This window comes from Lepus europaeus, chromosome 12, assembly GCF_033115175.1.
Source record: "Lepus europaeus isolate LE1 chromosome 12, mLepTim1.pri, whole genome shotgun sequence".
In the NCBI taxonomy this organism is placed as follows: domain Eukaryota; kingdom Metazoa; phylum Chordata; class Mammalia; order Lagomorpha; family Leporidae; genus Lepus; species Lepus europaeus.
The window spans coordinates 4,348,832-4,367,898 of record NC_084838.1 but is presented as its reverse complement, the minus strand read 5'-3'; the positions used below and the strand labels follow the sequence as shown (position 1 = coordinate 4,367,898).

Below are 19,067 nucleotides of genomic sequence, written 5' to 3'. Positions count from 1 at the left end.
GACTCAGAGGGATGTATTCGTGTCCTGTGGTGGCAAGAGCAGGTGTGACCGCTGTGCTCTTTTAAGCTGGACACGCACAGTATGAGGTTACAGTGAGGCTCAAGAGTGAGTTCACAGGAGGTGGCGCTGTGGCATAGCGGGCAAAGCCACCACTTACAGTGCCAGCATCCCATATGGGCACCGGTTCGAATCCCGGCTGCTCCACTTCCAATCCAGCTCTGTGCTGTGGCCTGGGAAAGCAGTGGAAGATGGCACAAGTGCTTGGGCCCCTGCACCTGTGTGGGAGACCTGGAAGAAGCTCCTGGCTCCTGGCTTCAGATCAGCCTAGCTCTGGCCATTGTGGCCATTTGGGGAGTGAACCAGTGGATGGAAGACCTCTGTTTCTCTCTACCTCTACTTCTCTCTTTTTTTTTTTTTAAGATTGATTTATTTTATTTGAAAGGCAGAGTTACAGAGAGGCAGAGGCAGGAAGAGAGTGAGAGAGAGAAAGAAAGGTCTTCCATCTGCTGGTTCACTCACCAAATGGCCACAATAGTTGGAGTTGCACAGATCCAAAGCCAGGAGCCAGGAGCTTCTTCCGGGTCTCCCACGTGGGTGCAGGGACCCAAGCACTCGGGCCATCTTCCACTGCTTTCCCAGGCCATAGCAGAGAGCTGGATCAGAAGTGGAGCAGCTGAAGTGGATTTGAACCGGCATCCATATGGGATGCCAGCAACTGCAGGTGGCAGCTTTACCTGCTATGCCACAGCGCTGGCCCCTAAATAAATCTTTAAAAGAAATTAAAAAGAGTTCACAGTGTTTTTAATTTCTCTCTTTTTCTTTTATCCTGGGAAGTCGCTGGCTTTCAGGTTTGAGGGCCTTTCTCCCGGCAGTGAGAGCTGGGCTGTCTTCTGTTCCCTTGCAGTGGGTGCCTTGCCTTCCTCCGAGTGCACTGGGAAGGACAGCCCAGGTTTGATAGGGCCGTGTACAGTCTGGCAGTTTCCAGTACTCATTGCCATTAATTCAGAGTGTTTTGCCAGCCCTGTGGATGCATGGTTTTATAACTAAATTTTAAAAACATTTGGGCAGTTTATAAGCATTACTCATTTTAAGAGGATTTAAAAGGATAAGGTCATTTTAGGCTCAAAAGCAGAATATTAGTAATGGCCATTAGCTTTTTAAAATAAACTTATATCCTAGCATAAAGATCAGCACATGTGAACACATATCTGGGCCCATATTAATGGGTAGTATTCAAGGATGTGGTTAGAATTTCAGAAATGCCTATTAATGTGTAATTCTTGGCATTAAGCTAACAGCCTGAATATAACCCTTTAATCTGAAATGCTATATAATGACAGACTTTCTTACAGCCTGATCCAAGGTCCTTGAACTTTCCAAATGGCAGCGACACAGAGGCTGTATTTTCTAGCTGGTCTGTATTGGTGGCGCCCTTTTGAATGCTGTTTTTGGCGTTCCACACGGAGGTTGAAAGGTTCGCGACAGCACTCCGCGAGGCAGCGGTCACTGAACTCGGGCTCTGCAGCAGAATGAGGAGCACCCAGCGTCGCCGCACCCTCATCTGGCGGCCCTGGACCCGGGGCTCCAGGTGCCGGGAGCTGGGGCCTTCCCGGGCAGTGCCTTCCTGCCCGCCCGTGAGGCCTGCTTCGCGGCCACCATCCCAGCAGCAGGTCCACTGGCTGCTGTTAACAACACCTTGTTATGTATTGGTCAGAGTCTGGCAAGGACGCCTCCACAGTGAGTGGCGTCCTGGCTGAGATTCTGTGACATGCGGTGGTCACAGCCAGGCCAGTCCTGATGGCAAAGCTGAGTGAGGTCCTGATGCCCCTCCCAGCTGTGTGCCCACGCAGGGTTTCACCACTACAGGACGGACTGCAGGGCAGCCAGGGCCTTCCTCACCCATGACCACTTAGCCATCTGGCCAGGGACAGATGCCCCGCGCTTCCATCCACGTGTGATTTAGTCTTGGTGTGAAGGAGCGGCTTGGTCCTTGAAGCCAGTCAGCCCCGGGCCGAGTCTGTCTGCCCGATTCCAGCTGTGGGACCTTGGACGAGGTGATTTCTCTGAGCATGTTTTCCACCTGAAGACCCAGGGCAGCAATTCAGCTCTCCCAGGCTCACTGGGCAGCTGCCCTAGCAGTACTGAGCGTGACACGCGTCTCAGCAGAGGCCCTCGGGCCAGCACAGGCTGCGGACTGGGTTTTTCTCCCCCGGCCATGTAATTCTCTGGCACCATTTGTTAAATAAATTCTTGTCCTGTTGTTACTGGAACTTGTCTGATTCCTATGAAATCAGTTGCTGAGACTGGGTCCTTGGGGTTGTGCATCACCCACCATGAGCGTTGCTGCTGCCTTCTGACAGGTTGTAATACTGTCCAGGGCCGTCCATCCCGCCCAGCGGCAGCCCATCGGAGCTGCACACTGCAGTGGTGCCCCAGGGCACCCTGGCACTGGGCCTTTTCTACAGAAGAGGAGGCAGAGAAGGGGCGCCCCCTGCCCCTGAAGAGGTCTCCTGGTGGCGACCACGCTGCCTCCCTTGCCTGTGGCCACCCGCGCCCGGTCTGGACTGGATGGGCCTTGACCCGTGTGTGTTTGTCCTCTGTGGGTTCCAGCTTGCTGGGTTTTCTGTCCGCAGGCTGCCTGAGCCTTACAGTCTCGCAGGCGCACCGCTCCGCGGGACTCTGCGTTTTGGCCAGCCCTCTCGGGACTCGGCGGTGCGGTCCGGGGAGTCCCAGGCCTCCGTGGAAATGCGCACGTTTTCTGGCCGGGACGAGCGGGCCTGCGCTGCCCCGGCGGGCGCCAGGTGTGAGGACTGCGCTTGCACTTGCCCGCTTACGCACCAACGGACCCCATAGGTGTCTGCGAGCCGCGACAGCTGAGGCCCGGGCTGGGGCTCGGGCACGTCGGGGACCTCGGGGTGCGCACGAGCGCGGCCAGGAGGGGGTTAAAGCGGCGGCGGGGCGGGACGGGGCGGGTCTGGCGGGCGCCGGCCGGGGCCCTTTGTTAACTGGCGCGTCCCGGCGAGCGCAGACGCGGCCGCGGCCATGGGCGAGCGGCCTGGCGGCGCTGGGGGCCCGGGGACGCGCGGGCCGAGCCGGGCCTGAGCCGGGTCGCGGACCGAGGCGGGAGGGGGGCGCCGGGCCCGCCGCCGCGGCGCAGAAAGATGTTGGAGATCTGCCTAAAGTTGGTGGGATGCAAGTCCAAGAAGGGGCTGTCCTCGTCCTCCAGCTGTTACCTGGAAGGTAAGTTGGCGGCGGCGCGCGCAGCGGGCCCGGGGCGGCGGCGCGGCCGCCCTCCAGGGGCCCTTCCTGGGCCTCGCCCGCGGGCCGCGCGCGCGCCCGCCCTCCTCCCCAACTCCGCCTTCCCGCCCCTCGCCCTCCCTATTTCTTTCTTCCCGCCGCGGGGGGCGAGTGCAGGCCCCCAGCCAGAGCGCGCCAGCCCGGGACGCCCCCCGTCTCGGTGACACGGGCCGCCCCAGAGCTCTGCTCGAGAAAGTTTGGGAACGCGCGCCCCGCAGGCTCCTGCGTCCTGTGAGCCCGCGTCGTGGACTTGCACCGTTAGCTGGGAATTGTGTGTCCCGAAGGTCGCCTGTTTTGTGAAGGCGCGATTTCCGTTGAGGACCGTACAAAGGGAGTGCGGCTCTGCCATTTATGGATACGGAGTTCCAAGCGAAGCCCTACCCCCCCCCCCCCCCCCCATCTTATCTGTAGGCAGGCCGTAGGAATCCGCCCTCCTTCCCGAGGAGGAAGGAGCAGTTCCGCCGGATTTCGGGAGGCGCTGGCGCTTGGGGACCTCGTGCGCGCTAGGCCCTCGGGAAGGCTCGGAGCCGCAGCCGAGTGCTTCTCCCGCCTCCTCTGCCCTGGTTCCATTGGAGGGTTCTTTTTTCTTTCCCATTATCTGCCTTTAGTTTTCTGTCGTAGTGAGATGACGGCAGGGAAGAGGGGAGCTGAGGCTGAAGCGCGGCCTTTTCTGCCGCCTGGTCGATGGCCGAGAGGCTGGCCTGCCTGGGCCTGGTCGTCCCACCGGGCTCTTAGCAGAGGCGCGCTCGTCGCACTGGGGCTTTCCGCCGCCTTCATGTGCAACTTAGCCCATTCTAGAACAAGTCGGATTCCTGCTGTTGTGCCAGGAGCTCTGAGTTCTTCTTTTTAGAAATGAAGGAGAAATAAACGGGCCTGCCCCCACCTCCTTGTCAGCCCTAGACTCGAGGGCCTGTCTGGAGTCACACACCAGGGCCCCACGGGAAGCCCACTCCTCCTCCTCCCCACTTTGCCTTTCTGGGCCTTGCAGGAGCTCCCTGTGTCCTAGGGTCCTGCCTGTGCAGTGAGCTCGTGCAGTCTGCGTTGGGAGGCGGGAGATGGCCTGTTTGTTGCCGCATGCTGGCGTCTGAGCCGCCCAGATCATCCTCAGGCGGTGCGTGGCTTATTTTTTCCAAATTGCTCAGAATTCCGAGCACATTGCCATTCCCATCTGTGCGCGTCTGCGGCGTCTGCACTTCGCACACGAGTGCCGGCGGCCAGCGTGGAGGGGCTTCTGGGGCCCCAAACTAGGGGAGATTAGGGCACGGCTCTCCCTGGGCATTGTTTTGTTTGGCCGAGACTCAGTACGGACCTGGCTGGATTGATTATTTGGGGGAAAGGGGAAAAAAAAAAAACGAAACTAATCTAAAGAGTCTTACTCCACTGTGTCTTCAGATGGACTATAATGGTGACTCAAAAAATAGAAGGTCTGATCCAGGCTGCCGTGGGCGAGGGCTTCATCCAGGAACTCCTCTTACTGCATTGTTAGATTTAATTAGCGAGGATAAAGAATGATTTTCTGTAGGTGAGATTGAACAGACCTGGTGATTGCTACTTATAGGCTGGAAGTGCTGTTTGGCTCTTGCTAGCGTCTGGAGAAGGGATCCGGGCTTTCTGTCTTTCCTGACGCCCTAGCAATCAGTGTTTATTGACATCCACCCTGAGGCCCAGGCATCCTGGGGCGGGGAGCATTGAGTAAAATCAGGTTTTAACATTGTTCTCTCAAACAAGGCCCAGCCATGCGTGCTCCCTGCTACTCAGGCCTAGCTTTCAAAGTAACGGTGGTAAATGGGTGGCTAGCAATTATTAAATGCCTACTGTATGTCTGCTGATTTCAGCCCTGTGTAATGTAACCTGCTTACATCTCACAGCAGCCCTGTGCGGATTCGCACTTCGCCAGAGAGGAAGTAGCTGGCACACGGTGCTGCTGGGTACAGACTCGAGCCCACTCCCACACGGGCTCGCCTGTGCCCTGTAGAGACCCGTCTCCTAGGATCCCCCGAGGGTTTTTATACTGTGTCTTCAGAAACTCCCTGGCTGATGCCTGAAATGCGGGTGGCCTGCTCCTCTAGAGACCTAGTGCTGGTGAGATGATTGCTTATCGACAGAGTTTTTGTTTTTAAGATTTAGAGAGAGCTCCCATCCGCTGGTTCACTCCCCAGATGGCAGTAATGGCCGGGGCCAGGCCAGGCAAGGCCAGAGCCAGGAGCTTCTTCTGGCTCTCCCATGTGGGTGCAAGGGCCCAGGGGCTTGGATCATTTTCCGCTGCTTTCCCAGGCATGTTAGCAGGGAGCTGGATCAGAAGTGGAGCAGCTGGGACTCGAACTGTCATCCGTCTGGGGTGCCGTCGCTGCAGGCTACGGCTTAACCTGCTGCACCACAGTTTAAATGAATATAAAAATTCCTGTACATAAAAAAAGCCTAAAAGGATACTTTAGAGAAAACCCTCTCTCCGTGCCACTTCCCCACCCAGAGGCGGTCGCTCAGGAACGTCTGTGTCTTCCTGGAAGTATTTTGTGTGGAGATAAACAGCCGTGGCGTTCGAGTCTTGCTCTCCTGCTTTGTGAAGACGTGTGTTTACAGCAGGAATGTCCGCCACGTTTAGCCCACGCCGAGCCCCGAATTGTCTGATTATTCCTTCTCCCCAGACATGTGAACAAAAGCAGGTTCTTCCATTTTGCTTCTGTTTGTCCGTGTGTTGGATTTCCGTGCACTGTGCCCGAGGGTCGTGCATGGACGCGATCGTTCCGTGCCGTGCAATCAACAACTAACGCCTGTGAAGTGAACTCGCCTTGACCTCTCAGAATGTACTTTAAGGGCCTCCTTGGAGAGGCTTCTTCGCAGCGAGTGGCCCCGCCATGCCAGCCTCGCAGCTTGCACTTTGGGGATGCATGAGCCCTTTTTCCCAGTGTGCACCCCGGAGCCGTCGCACAACGCCCTTGTTCAGTCATGGAGGAGGTCTGAGGCTCTGTCACCGAACAGGCCAGACCTCGTCGTTGTCGTTGGGGCCGTGTCAGAGCTGCTGTTGAGTTTCTGGGACGTGACAGGCCTTGGCCCTAAGCGCACGGGGCACACATCTCCGGTGAATTCTCAGACCCTCGCTCTGAAGTTCCCAGAGGAGGGGGAAGAAGGGCCCCAGACCCTTTGAATTCGGAGTAGGGAGGTCACCCCCCCTCTGTGCCTCACCTTCAAGGACTGTCCTGAGGAGTCATCTGCACAGGTTCAAGGGAAGCTTGGGAGCCACGGGAGCCTCCCAGGTTTGTTCCAGCTCCTATAGAGGGCCCTCGTGCCGGCTCGGTGGCTGCTGGCTGGCTAGAGCCCCCTTCTCCTGTGCTGGTCACAGCTCCGGCGCCAGCTACCTGGGCCCCGCAGCCCCTGATGCTCCAAGGTGGTCTCGAGCACGGCATCTCTGAGCCTCGGCGTCCTCACTTCCAAACTCAGACTCGCTGGAGTCCCTGCCTCACTGAGTTGTTGAGAGATTTCCTGTAAACTGTTTAGCGCAGAGCCTGGCACCAGCAAGAGCCCAGCCTGTGTAAGCTGTTGTTACTTTAAACAAGCACTTAGCAGTCTCCCTGGGGGCCCTGCCCATCCCTGGAATGGCTGAAGTGCTGATGGAGTGGAGCTGAACCTACCCCTGGGTCGTTGTTGTTGTTGTTGTTGTTGTTAATGAAGCAGTTTGTTCCCAAGCTTGTTTTGATGAACACAACTAACACTTTTCTGTCCTTTGTTTTAAGCTGAAACATATCTTCCCTTCCCCTGACCTGGTGAATATTTTAATTTTGCAAGAAAAAGTCCCATGGGTTCATGGTTGGCATTTTGTTTCTCCTCTCTAGAGGCCCTGTTTCCAGAGCCCCAGACATGTGGAAACCGAAAATCTCACGCACTCCTCGTTACCTTGTGATAAAACCAAGCGAATGTCATGTTGGCAGTGTAATTACCGGTCTAAAGTAGAAACAGGAAAAAGCATCACAAGGTTTTTAAAATATATTATTAAAAAGAACTAAAAATCAAATGGGATATTTGAAAGAGTTAACTTTTTCTCACATTGGATCATAACTCAGAACAATTTACACAGTAAGTTCTTAGAGTCCCTCTTTTTTAATGGAAATGTTTAAAAGCAGGCCCGGTAATGGCTTCCCCTACCCAGCTGTAACAGTGCCCGGTTTAGGGTCAGTCTTGTTTCCAGCTTAGTGAGGCTTCTCTTTCAAAGCCCTCAGGAAGAAGAGCTGCTTCTTCCCTCCTTTGAAGAGCACAGCTTTGTCCTCAGATGAGGAGAGTGGTTAACTCGCTCTGAAATTGGTTTTCAAATCCTTCCTTCTTATTCCCCACGGATACTTTGTTATACTCGCCATGAATACTTTGTTACACTGTATATAGCAGGGTGGTGATAGGGAAGACAGATAGGGAGAGACAGAAACACCTGCACAGAGGAAGAAGGCTAGACGATGCTGGGAGGAGATGCAGACAGTCAGGGAGAGGATGGGACTGGAACAGGAAAACAGGTGGGAGGGGCCAAGGCCGGATGGAGGCCCAGGGGAGAGAGCGAGCGAGACCATCTGACTGATGGCTGGGTCACTGGTGGGAGAGATGTCCGAGACGCCGCGGCTCTGCGGCCATCCTCTTTCTCCAGGTGCAGTAGTAACACTCTTCCTGCAGGGTCCTGGGCACCCAGTGTGGACGGAGTGCTGGCGCTTGGTGAGGGAGCAACAGGAACCATCTATTTTTCCATCACACTGAATTGCATAAATGCTAACCTCATTTCTCTTACTATTGACTAATCCTCAAATTTGCCTAATAACATTGTACATTGAATGCCTAATAATGATATTTAAAGCCAGGCCATAAATAGACTGAAGCATTGCTTTTTGGAGGCAGAATGCCTTAATTTTTTTTTTTTTTTTTTTGCTTGGGCATGGGGTGAGAGGTGTTTACATTCAGATACCCAGATTAGCAATAAAAATGTTGATGACCGAGGAGACATTCTGGGGAAATTGCCTGCCATCGGGCAGTCCAGTTAGGCCTGTAACTGTGGTTTAAACTGACCTGGCAGGCAGTTTAGATAGAGGAGGAAATGCGAAATGAGCACTTTGAAACCATCCTGTGGCCGGCAGCAGAAGGGGAGGCTTTTCCGTCTGTTGCAAATGGCCTGTGACAGAATAAAAATGCTGTGTGGTTAGCAGGCTCACTGCAGATGGTTCGGAGCTGTGGCCAGGGCAGGGATCCCTGGAGCCCCAGAGGTGCTGCACCGGGGCTCTCACGCCCAGTGTTGTGTCCTGGCAGGAGTCTGCAGCAATTCTTGTTCCTTTGGAAAGTACTGAGAAGTGTGTTTTTAAGTTGCACCTTTTAGGATCTTGGCCATGGTTTGTGTTTCCTTCGGAATGCATCGTTGCAGCCCCAGGCGTCTCTGAAGGCTTTGCTGGTCAGGGTGCGTTTGCTGTCTTTCTGCTCTTCTGACAGGTTGGGAGATGATTCGAGTGCGCTTTTTCAGTCATGACAGCGTTTTACCTCTTTTCTGACGACAGCCGAGTGCAGGGCCTGTGCACCTGAGTCCACCCTGTGTGCTGCCCTGCGCTGAGCAGGTGCTGAGCTCTGGGACAGGCAGAGCTTGCTCTGAGCCCCACGGGCGCTCTGTTACCGTGCTGCCAGCGGCCTGGCAGTGCAGGGCCTCGGCGCCGGGTGCTTCCGCAGGTGCACACACCAGCACTCTCTGCATCGCACCCTCAGCACAGCCTGGCTCGCTGGGCACACTGTTGATCAGACCATGTAGTGCTGAGATCTGCACAAGGCCTGTCCACCCTGGAGCCAGGCTTACACGTGATACAAGGGCTAGGTGACCAGATTCCTTACTGTGTGATGGCAGGGTGCTGACAGTTACCAAGCCTCCAGGTGGGGGGAGGAAGCAGTCCGCTGGGGAGGCCATGAGGCTGCAGAGCAGTGGACCAGGGCGGGCATGCAGGGCACTTGTCAAGGTGTGGGCAGTAAGGCTGCAGTGGGGCTGGTGGGGGGAGGGAAGCTACAAGCGTCTTGGGGAGCCTGGGGTAGAGAGCGAACGCCCCCAAACCAGACCCTGAAGGGCTTCGTGTGCTGCTTTCAAGGTGTGGGCTTCTCCTGCAGGTGGCATAACAGAGCCGTTTTCGGAGGGCTTGTGCGTGGTTAGGAGTCAGCTGCCCTGCCAGGCCCATCACAGCCCAAATGAACATCGCCCCAGGCAGCTCTGCGCGTGAGTGGTGCTGGCCAGGGACTAGCAGGGCTGCCTCCCACACCAGCACTGCTCTGCCTCTCGGCCTGCCATGGTCGTGTCAGTAGGATGCTTTTTTTTTTTTTTTTTTTTTTTTTTTTTTTATTTTAGTTATTTGGAAAGCAGAAATTCAGAGAGAGAAGGAGGGAAAGAGAGAGGTATCTTCCATCCACTGGTTCACTCCCCAAATGATCGCAATGACCAGGGCTGGACCAGATCGAAGCCAGGAGCTTCTTCTGGGCCTTCCACATGGTTGCAGGGGCCCAAGCATTGGGCCATCCTCCTCTGCTTTCCCAGACACATCAGCAGGAAGCTGGATTGGAAGTGAAGTAACCGGCACTTGAATGGGCGCCCATGTGGGATGCCAGCACTGCAGGTGGAGGATTAACCTACTACACCACAGCGCCAGTCCCATGTCAGTGGGATTCTAAACAGGGGAGTAAGCTGGTCCGATTTGCATTTTAGAAATGTCCCCTCTGAGATAGGCGAGTGGGTGGACTGGCCAGGGGCAGCAGGCGGCCAGGGGCGTGGCAGGGCATGGAGGGGACAGGAACAGCGAGAGCAGTGGAGGAAAAGTGCCAAGAGGTGGGGTGCGGGCCGCTGGCCAGGACTCCCCGCCCGCAGTGGCCTGGGAGTCAGAGGGCGGTGGTGTGTCTGTGGGGCCCTCACACTCCCGCTCCCAGATAGCGTACAGGGGTTTTGCTTGGGGTTTTGGCTGAGGGAGGGAGGTGGAGGTTGTGTCTCATCAAGAAAGTTAGTGTTTGGACAGGAGCACGAGTTAGGACAGATGATTCTGTTTCTTGAAATTGACTGGCTGAAGAATTATGTAAAAGATTCCTGGGGAAATATTTGAAGCTTAAGCCTATTTCAATAACTGTTTTTAAAAGAGTGTTTCTCTAGAAGCCAATTTAATTTGCTGCCTATGATGCCCATGAGTAGAAAGTAATAAAGCTGTATTTTAAAAGCAAATTGGGTAATTTGGGCTCCTCACTAATTTCTCTTAGATTCCTTTTTAGGCTCCTGTCCCCGTTAGACTGCGGGGGTTTTACAGAACCAGTTCCTTAGTGCAGGACTTGCAGATAACCTAGAAGACGTTTGGAGTCTGCAATAGAATCCAGGAACTCCACGTCCTACTCCTAGTTAGAATTTGGCATTTTACTTTTTCTCAACACACGTAACAAACCACAGTATCATTAGTAGTACTTGTGATTGTTTCGGATGGAATCAGATATTTTTATATCCCATAACAGCTATGATTATTACTGATACTCATCACAGCTTGGAAATGACAGTAGTTACCACTGCATCGTGTTGTTTAATATATTCATGAACAAACAGATTTTTTTTTTTTTTTTTAGCAAGTGAAAGAGCCCGAGAGAGACTAAGAGAGCTCCCGTTGGCAGGTGCACTCCCCAGATGCCACACCAGACAGGCTGAAGCCTGGCGTTGGGATCTCAGCCCAGGTCCCCCGGGTCGCTGGCAGGGACTCGGCACTGAAGCCGTCGTCACTGCCTCTCAGGGGCTGCAGGAGCAGGAGCTGGAGCCGGCCGTGTACAGGTCAGGGCTGCTTCTCCCAACGTGGAGGCCTGATGGTTCTGCACCCTGGGAGCCGCCCTGCCGTCGCCCTGCTCCCGGCATTCCAGTGTGGGATACGGGTGCTTCACTGCCAGGCCAGATGCCTGCCCCAAAGCAGCACGTGTTTAAGGGTCAATAAAGAAGCACTCTCACAGATTCATTGCTAAAAATATTTTGAGGACAATTTCAGTGTAATTGCTTTCCTTTGCAATCCTCTGCGTGGTGTTTATGCATCATAAGTTTTGTCCTGAGGCGTCCCTGGGCATTACCTGCCTGGAGGGGTCCCTGTGCAGTCCAGGGAAGCCCACCTCCGTGTGTCCTCAGTGTGTCCGGTCGGCCTTAGGTCCCTGGTTAGACCTCTTCTCTCGTGTGGACTGTCCTGCCAGGGTCCCTCCCTTCCTCACCCCGGGGAGCTACCCCTCAGTCTCTGGGGTCCTAACACGTCCACCCATCCACAGACCACGTAGTGTTGTAACTGTGTCTCCCATAAGGCTCTCTGCTTGTTACCGCCCTGCTCCCCAGGGCGCTGGGGAAATCTTGGTCCTCATGGGAAACTAACACAAAGGCTGTGTTTAGGGAAGCTTTTTTTTTTTTTTTAATAATAATCATTGTAACCACTGTGTCTAAAGGTGTAAATGACAAAATAAAGGACTGTGTAGGATATAGATAAAAAAGTTTCATTAAGTTCAAGTTGTGGGAAATAATACTTTTCCTCCAAGCTCATATTGTAAAAAGCTGTGTGGAACTGTAATAAATGTCTTGAGAGTGGTCCCAGTGTGACCTCATCAGCTGGAGCCCTTCCTCTGTGTAGAGGAATCTGTTTTGTAGATTTTTAAATGGCAGAGATTCCTTAACTGGGAGGGCAGTGGAGAAGGAGCCACCAAGGAAGTAAGCGGAAAGCGACCGCGAGCTGGGCAGGAGTGCTGTCCCCATGCTCCCTGCCCCTCCCCCACCCTGAAATGTCTGAGAACTCTCCAGAGAGCCCCCAGTGCACTCCAGTGCTGCCTGGCTGGGCCCCGTGCACTCTGCCTTGGGCCCAGGTGCCGGCAGGCGGCAGGCGAAGTCTCCCCGCCCCTGGGGGCTGTGCGGTGCCGGCCCCCGGGGTTGAGCCTGTCTGTCCTCGCTGTCTGTCTGTGTGCAGTGCAGCCGCAGCCCTGGAGATCGACCAGGTCGGCTGTTATCAGAGGATCTTGCATAAACATTTTTGCTCACTGACTCACAACTTTGAGAAGCGATATTTTTATATAAAACGATCTTTAAATTGTGTTTTGAAGACCCAAACTGTTCCTAGAGTACTATCCAAACAAGTTAATCACACTCAGACCCGGTGAATTCTGTGGCATGGTTCTTGTCGAATTTTCATACAATCTGATCCTCCTGTAGCTGGGGCCGAGGCCTTCTAGGAGTGTGGACGGTATTTTTCAGGTGTCACTGTGGTTGGAGCTCAGCTGGTGCCCGACTGGCTACTCACAGGCTGTCCCTGAGTTTGGCTGGTGGGTAGAAGCCTTTTTGTTAGCATGATGGAGGAGTAACAAACTGGATTAAAGGGAAGCAAGAGGCTCTTCTGAAGATCCAAACCTTAAATATGTTCAAAATATAATTCAGAAGGGGATGCTGCAGGAAACACTCCTTAGAAAATGTGAGTGTGGTAGCAGCCTCAAGTCTGTTTCCCATGACCCAACAGAAAGGAAGCTGTATTGGGTGTTCTTTCTGGAAAAAGCCTCTGGGTCTCCGTGGGGGTCCAACTTCCTGACGGTGGGACGTCGACAAGGAAGGTGTCCGCGCACTCTGAAGCTCTGGCCCTGTGTGCTGGGGCCGCTTCTAAGGCTGACGAGCACAGTTCACTATGAAGTGAAGCAAGTCACTTGGCGTCTGCGTCGTGAGTCAGCTTTGACATCAGCCTGGACTGGGAATTGACTGGGAGGTTTTGGGTTGGATGTGGCTGCATTTCAGTGTCTCGATCCAGAGGCCCGCATGAGCAATACTTCCCTTTGGGCTTTGGCCATTAATTTGTGCAACAGAGCAAGAACTGGGGAGGAAAATCCAGAGAGTGCCTTGGATGGCCCCACGTCCTGTTGAATCAGAAAGCAGTGGGAGGCCCTTTCCTTCCCGACAAAGGCCTATCCCCTTGCATAAAATTCCCACCATCTGTCCGGTGGTGTTAGGGACAGCCCCAACTTTAACCCACACTTCCAACGGATAGTCACCTCTGGGCGGGTAGCCGCGCTCTGCCTACTCCAGGTGTTTGCCAGGCCACTTCCCCGGATTATGTAACTTTGATCAAATCCAGATGCTGCAGAATGTTTGATAGAAGAGGTCAAAGGGCATTTGAGAAGAAAAGCTTTTCTGTATTCATGCCTTGAGTTTAATTTCCTGTGTGCCCCTGGTCTGCCAAGTTATATACTCACAGCCGTGAGGTTGAGACGCAGAGGGAAGTGCACAGATAGCTTTGCAAATACCCCCTGCCCCACCCAGTATACTTTTGCATGTTAAATGATCAATTATGTAAGCATCAGGAGCCGGTGGGTATTGTGGCACAGTGGGTAAGGCACCGTCTTCCACACAGGTGTCCCACATCAGAGTGCCAAGGTCCAGAGTCCTGACTGTTCTGCTTCTCGTCCAGCTCCCTGCAAATGCACCCAGGAAGGCAGTGGTAGATGCCCCAAGTGCTTGGACCCCCATCGCCCACATGGGAGACCCAGGCAGAGTTCCTGGCTGTTGCCTTTGGCCTTGTCCAGACCTCACTGTTACAGCCATTTGGGGAGTGAACTAACAGATGGAAGATCTGTCTCTCTTGCTCGCTCTCTGTTGATCTGCTAAATAAGGAACCTTTTTTTAAAAAGTATGAGGACTGGTATTGTGGCATAGTACTTATGCTACTGCCTTCGACACTGGCATCCCGTATGGGCATGGGTTCAAGTCCTGGCTGCTCCATGTCCGATCCAGCTCCCTGCCAAAGCAGCAGAAGATGGTCAGAGTGTTTGGGTGCCTGCCACCCAAGTAGGGGAGCTGGTGGAGTTCCAGGCTCCTGGCTTTGGCCTGGCCCAGCCCTGCTGCTGTGGCCGGCTGGGGAGTGAGCCAGTGGATGAAAGATATCTGTCTCTCCCCCACTCTCAAATAAATAAATATTTATTTATATGTAATACAATATATAATATTTATCAGCCTCTCAAATAAATAAATTTTGTTAAAAAAAATTATGTCAGTATCAGTTGGCTTCTATTTATGATGTCTTTCTATTTTTGTGATGGTGTTCTGATTTTAAAAATATTCCACGGTCTTTTAAAATTTTTATTATTTATTTTATTTACTTGAAAGATAGAGATAGACAGATCTCCTGTTGACTGATTCACTCCCATATGCCCACAATGGCCAGGGCTGGATCAGGCTGAGCTGGGAGCCGGAGCCATCACCTGCTGCCTCCTGAGGTCTGCATTAGCCTGGAACTGGAATTAGGAACAGGGCGTGAATGTTCTAATCTGCGTCTGGGCTAAGTGTTGGGCCTCATATTTCATAATTATTGTGAGGGAGTCTAGAAAAGTGTAAAGAAGACTAAAAATGCTTATAATCCAACCGCCCCGAGTTAACTGTTGTTCAGTTTGGTATAGTTCCTTCTGGTCTTTTTTTCAACTTTTATAAAATTGGATTCATGCTGTGTATATTGGATTGTAATATATCATGAATACAACCCTAAGTCATTGAATATTTTGTCCAAAAGTATTTTAAATAGCTTTTTAAATGTATTCTATTTTATGTAGTGAGCGTAAACTTACTTATCATGTATTGATGGGTGCTTTGCGCTTTTCCTTTTCTCTGCTGTCATTTAAAATCGGTGTATACAAATCAGTATGTTGCTGTCTTAGAATAAATTCCTAGAGGTAAATCATAGATTATGAAATTCTTTCAAGAGTGCTGATTCGTATTCCAGATGTACCCCCGTCAGCATTGTCGGTTCCATTAAAGTCTGATCTACTCTGGCTGTCAGTGTCAAGAACGGGTGTCTGCCAGTTTGACAAAGAATTTGCATTTGATTACTAGCAAGGGTTCACACACTGTCCACATCTAATGCCAGCTTTTACTCTCTGTGGATTGCTTGTTTGTGTTTTTGTCCGTTTTCCTCCTAGTGGAGGGATTTACCTTTTTCTTACTGGTGCAGGAGAGCCCTTTATGTTAAGAACCCTTTGCCAGAAGTGTCATGGGATGTGACCGGCTTCCAGCCAACAACCTGCCCCCCTGGCAGAGGCACAGGAGACAAGACAGCTTCCACTGCCCACCAAGGGCCAGTTGTGTTGGTTTCCAAGCCTGTTTGTCACAGATATTCATCGATTTTAATTACTTGGTTACTACGAAGCTAGTGAAATACAAGTGTGAAGACAGAATTGTGTCTGTGACAGTGCCACTGAATTAGATGTAAAACAACCATAAACAATCGGAGTTGGACTGTAGAAAGCTAGAAATGCCCCCAGTGGGATTGCATGGCGAATGGCTCCGGTTTCTCCCTTTGCCCTCAGGAGATTGAAGCTGGAAGCGAGATGATTCGTTATAGGTAGGACTTAGAGAAGACGTCACTCACGTGCTCACACCGAGCAGGGCAGTCCTTGACCCTGCATTCAAGAGTCGCAGACCAGCGTCTCCTAGCTAGGGGTGGCCATCACATAGGTTTTTAAAAAATAAATAATTCCCTATTTCACCAGCTTTTATGTTTTTAACTTGGTGGGTCAGTCCTGATCATGATGGTGCTAAGTGTACTTCTGTCTCTTTCTGTCTCTTTCTCTCTCTCTCTCTCTCCCCCCTTGCCCCTTCCCCCCTCCCCCTCCTTTACTCCCTCTCCCTCTTCTCTCTCTCTTGGTTCACCTCCTGAATGCCCTCAGTGGCTGGGGCTGGAAGGGACCTGAGATAGGAACCTGGCATGAAATCCAGGTTTCCCTCGTGTGGACCAGGACCCAGTTACTTGGGCCGTCATGGCTGTCCTCAGGATCCGCATTAGTAGGAAGAGGAGTAAGGAACCGGATCCCACAGTCAGACCCAGGTTCTCCTCACCTGCTCCGCGGCGCTGAGCCCTGCCCACACCAGTGTGGAGGTGGCCACCTCACCTGCTCCATGGTGCTGAGCCCTGCCCACACCAGTGTGGAGGTGGGCGCCTCACCTGCTCCACGGCGCTGAGCCTGCCCACACCAGTGTGGAGGTGGGCGCCTCACCTGCTCCACGCAGCGCTGAGCCTGCCCACACCAGTGTGGAGGTGGCCGCCTCACCTGCTCCACGCAGCGCTGAGCCTGCCCACACCAGTGTGGAGGTGGGCGCCTCACCTGCTCCGCGGCGCTGAGCCCTGCCCACACCAGTGTGGAGGTGGCCGCCTCACCTGCTCCACACGGCGCTGAGCCTGCCCACACCAGTGTGGAGGTGGGCGCCTCACCTGCTCCACGGCGCTGAGCCCTGCCCACACCAGTGTGGAGGTGGCCGCCTCACCTGCTCCACACGGCGCTGAGCCTGCCCACACCAGTGTGGAGGTGGCCGCCTCACCTGCTCCGCGGTGCTGAGCCCTGCCCACACCAGTGTGGAGGTGGCCGCCTCACCTGCTCCACGGCGCTGAGCCTGCCCACACCAGTGTGGAGGTGGGCGCCGCACCTGCTCCACACGGCGCTGAGCCTGCCCACACCAGTGTGGAGGTGGGCGCCTCACCTGCTCCACACGGCGCTGAGCCCTGCCCACACCAGTGTGGAGGTGGGCGCCTCACCTGCTCCACGGTGCTGAGCCCTGCCCACAGGAGGAGATAACTGTGCTGCAAGACCCTTTTCCTGAGGTCATCTTTGCCCTCACCCATTCCTAAGGTGAAATTAATTAAATAATGTAATTTGAGATTTACTTTTTTAGCAAAACAACTCCTGAAATGTATGCAGTTAGTAATAAAAGAGCAGCACTGGCAGACCTTTGTTGACATTCTGTTGGCTGGGTCCAGAGATCTTTAGTGAAGGCCTGTTGCTGAAAGTCCTGGTTGCTCGTGTCTCTGGAGTTCACAGCCCGCCCCATGTCTTAGGTGTCTCTGGAGTTCTCTTGAATGTAGAATCAGGCCCTGAGTCGGGTGTCATTGCCCAACAGAGGAAGTTTGGGGTCTATGAATCCATAGAAAGGGAAATTTAAAACATGGTTGTCCTTTTCTTTCTTTTTTTCTTGAGATTATGTTTATTTGAAAGAATGAGAGGCTAGCGCTATGGCGTGGCAGGAAAAGCTGCTGCCTGCAGTGCCAGCATCCTGTATGGGTGCCGGTTCACATCCTGGCTGATCCACTTCTAATCCACCTCCCTGCTAATGCACCTGGGAAAGCAGTGGAAGATGGCCCAAGTGCTTGGGCCCCTGCACCCACGTGGGAGACCTGGAAGAAGCTCCTGGCTCCTGGAAACAGATCAGATCAGCCCAGCTTCAGCCACTGTGGGCATTTGGGGAATGAACCAGCAGATGGAAGACTTCTCTCTGTCTCTCCCTCACTCTAACTGTGCCTTTCAAATAAATAAATAAATCTTTATTAATAAAAAGAAAGAATGAGAGAGAGGGAGACAGAAAGAAAGAGATTCCCATCCTCTGGTTCACTCCCCAAATGGCCACAACAGCCAGGTTTGGGGCCAGGCCAAAGCCAGGAGCTCCGAACTCCATCGAGGTCTCCCACGTGGGTGACAGGTGACAAGTGCTTGGGCCATCTTCTGCTCCCTTTCCAGGCACAGCAGCAGGGAGCTGGATTGGAAGCTGAGCACCTGAGACTCTGACCAGCACTCCAGTTTGGGATGCCACAACACCAGTCTCAAAACATGGTTTTCTTTTGTTGTCATTTGCATTCAGCTCAAGCGAATGGGAGGGCTGTCTTTTCAAGTTAAGGTCTCCACCCCACCCCACCCCCTTTTTGTGTGAATTTGGTCTGTCAGTTTTCCTGGGTGAGTATTGGACACATCAACTGCAAGGGCTACTTGGAGGAGCCGTGCTGGTTGGGAAGAAGCCGCTGCATCTTGTCATTATCACAGAGAAGCTCTAGAAAGGTGGGGCACAGTTTCCGAAAAGCAGGAAGACAAGAAGCGATGAGTGAACCCTGTAGTGAAGAGCATCGCACAGTCCTGAAATCAGCTGTTGATTGACTCCCAGCTCTCCCAGTCTGTTATAGACAAAACACGGAAGACCCCGTTATTTCAGAATAGAAGAGCCTCTTACAATGTTCACACGGTGAAAAGAAAAATGTGAAGATGGCTGTGTCTGAGTGGGCCTAGGAGGAAAGCTGGAAGGAAGGGTAGGGCGTTCGTTGTCCTGGAAGTCTCGGGGAGACGCTGTCTCTTGCTGGGTAGAGAACAGCACCCAAGGGAGACAGCTGAGGCACGTCAGTGATGCAGCGTTTGCTTAGCCAGGTACAGGCCGTCAAAACACAGCTGTTGGGACAAGTGTTCAGCCTCGCAGCTAGGAGGCCCGTGTCGCGTATCCCAGGGCCTGAGTTCAGCGGAGTGCTCGGCTCCGCTCCTACTCCGGCCTCCTGCTAATGCAGACCTTAGGAAGCAGTGGTGATGGCTCAAGTCAATGCATGCCCACCCACCTATGTGGGAGACTTGGAGTTGAGTTCCCCCAGTTCTTGGCTTTGGCCTGGCCCTGCCCCCAGCCATTGTGGGTATCTGGGGGGTGAACCAGTGAATGGAGCCTGTTCCCTCTCTCTCTCTGTCCCTGCCTCTCAAATAAAAACCTTTTTAAAAGAAAACTACAACTGCCAAGATCCTTAAAAAAAAAAAAAAAAAAAAGCTAAACCAGCTGTTGTCTCTGGGGATGGAAAAAAGGGGGACAGCAGATGTCTCTTCTGAGCCCTTCTGCACTGTTAAATGATGTGCGTGCATTGACGCTGATAGTCTTAAAAACAGTTTAAACAGGAAACTTTCACTCTGTGTTTTGAGCAGTAGCAAAGACCATCTGAGGATGGTGTGATGAAACCCATGTT

General features: G+C 53.1%; 1 protein-coding gene across 2 annotated transcripts in view; it reads left to right on the top strand.

Annotated features, from left to right (window-relative positions):
• ABL1 (ABL proto-oncogene 1, non-receptor tyrosine kinase) overlaps window positions 1-19,067 on the top strand; it is a 139,121-nt gene that overhangs the window by 93,136 nt on the left and 26,918 nt on the right. Inside the window, exon 1 of one of the 2 annotated variants that reach the window (XM_062207367.1) lies at window positions 3,107-3,240. The exons of the other annotated variant lie outside the window; for it this stretch is intronic. Coding sequence (XP_062063351.1) covers window positions 3,162-3,240 — 79 coding nt within the window. The 5' untranslated portion in view covers window positions 3,107-3,161. Of the gene's footprint in view, window positions 1-3,106; window positions 3,241-19,067 lie in introns of those variants that run through there. 2 annotated transcript variants of the gene reach the window in all.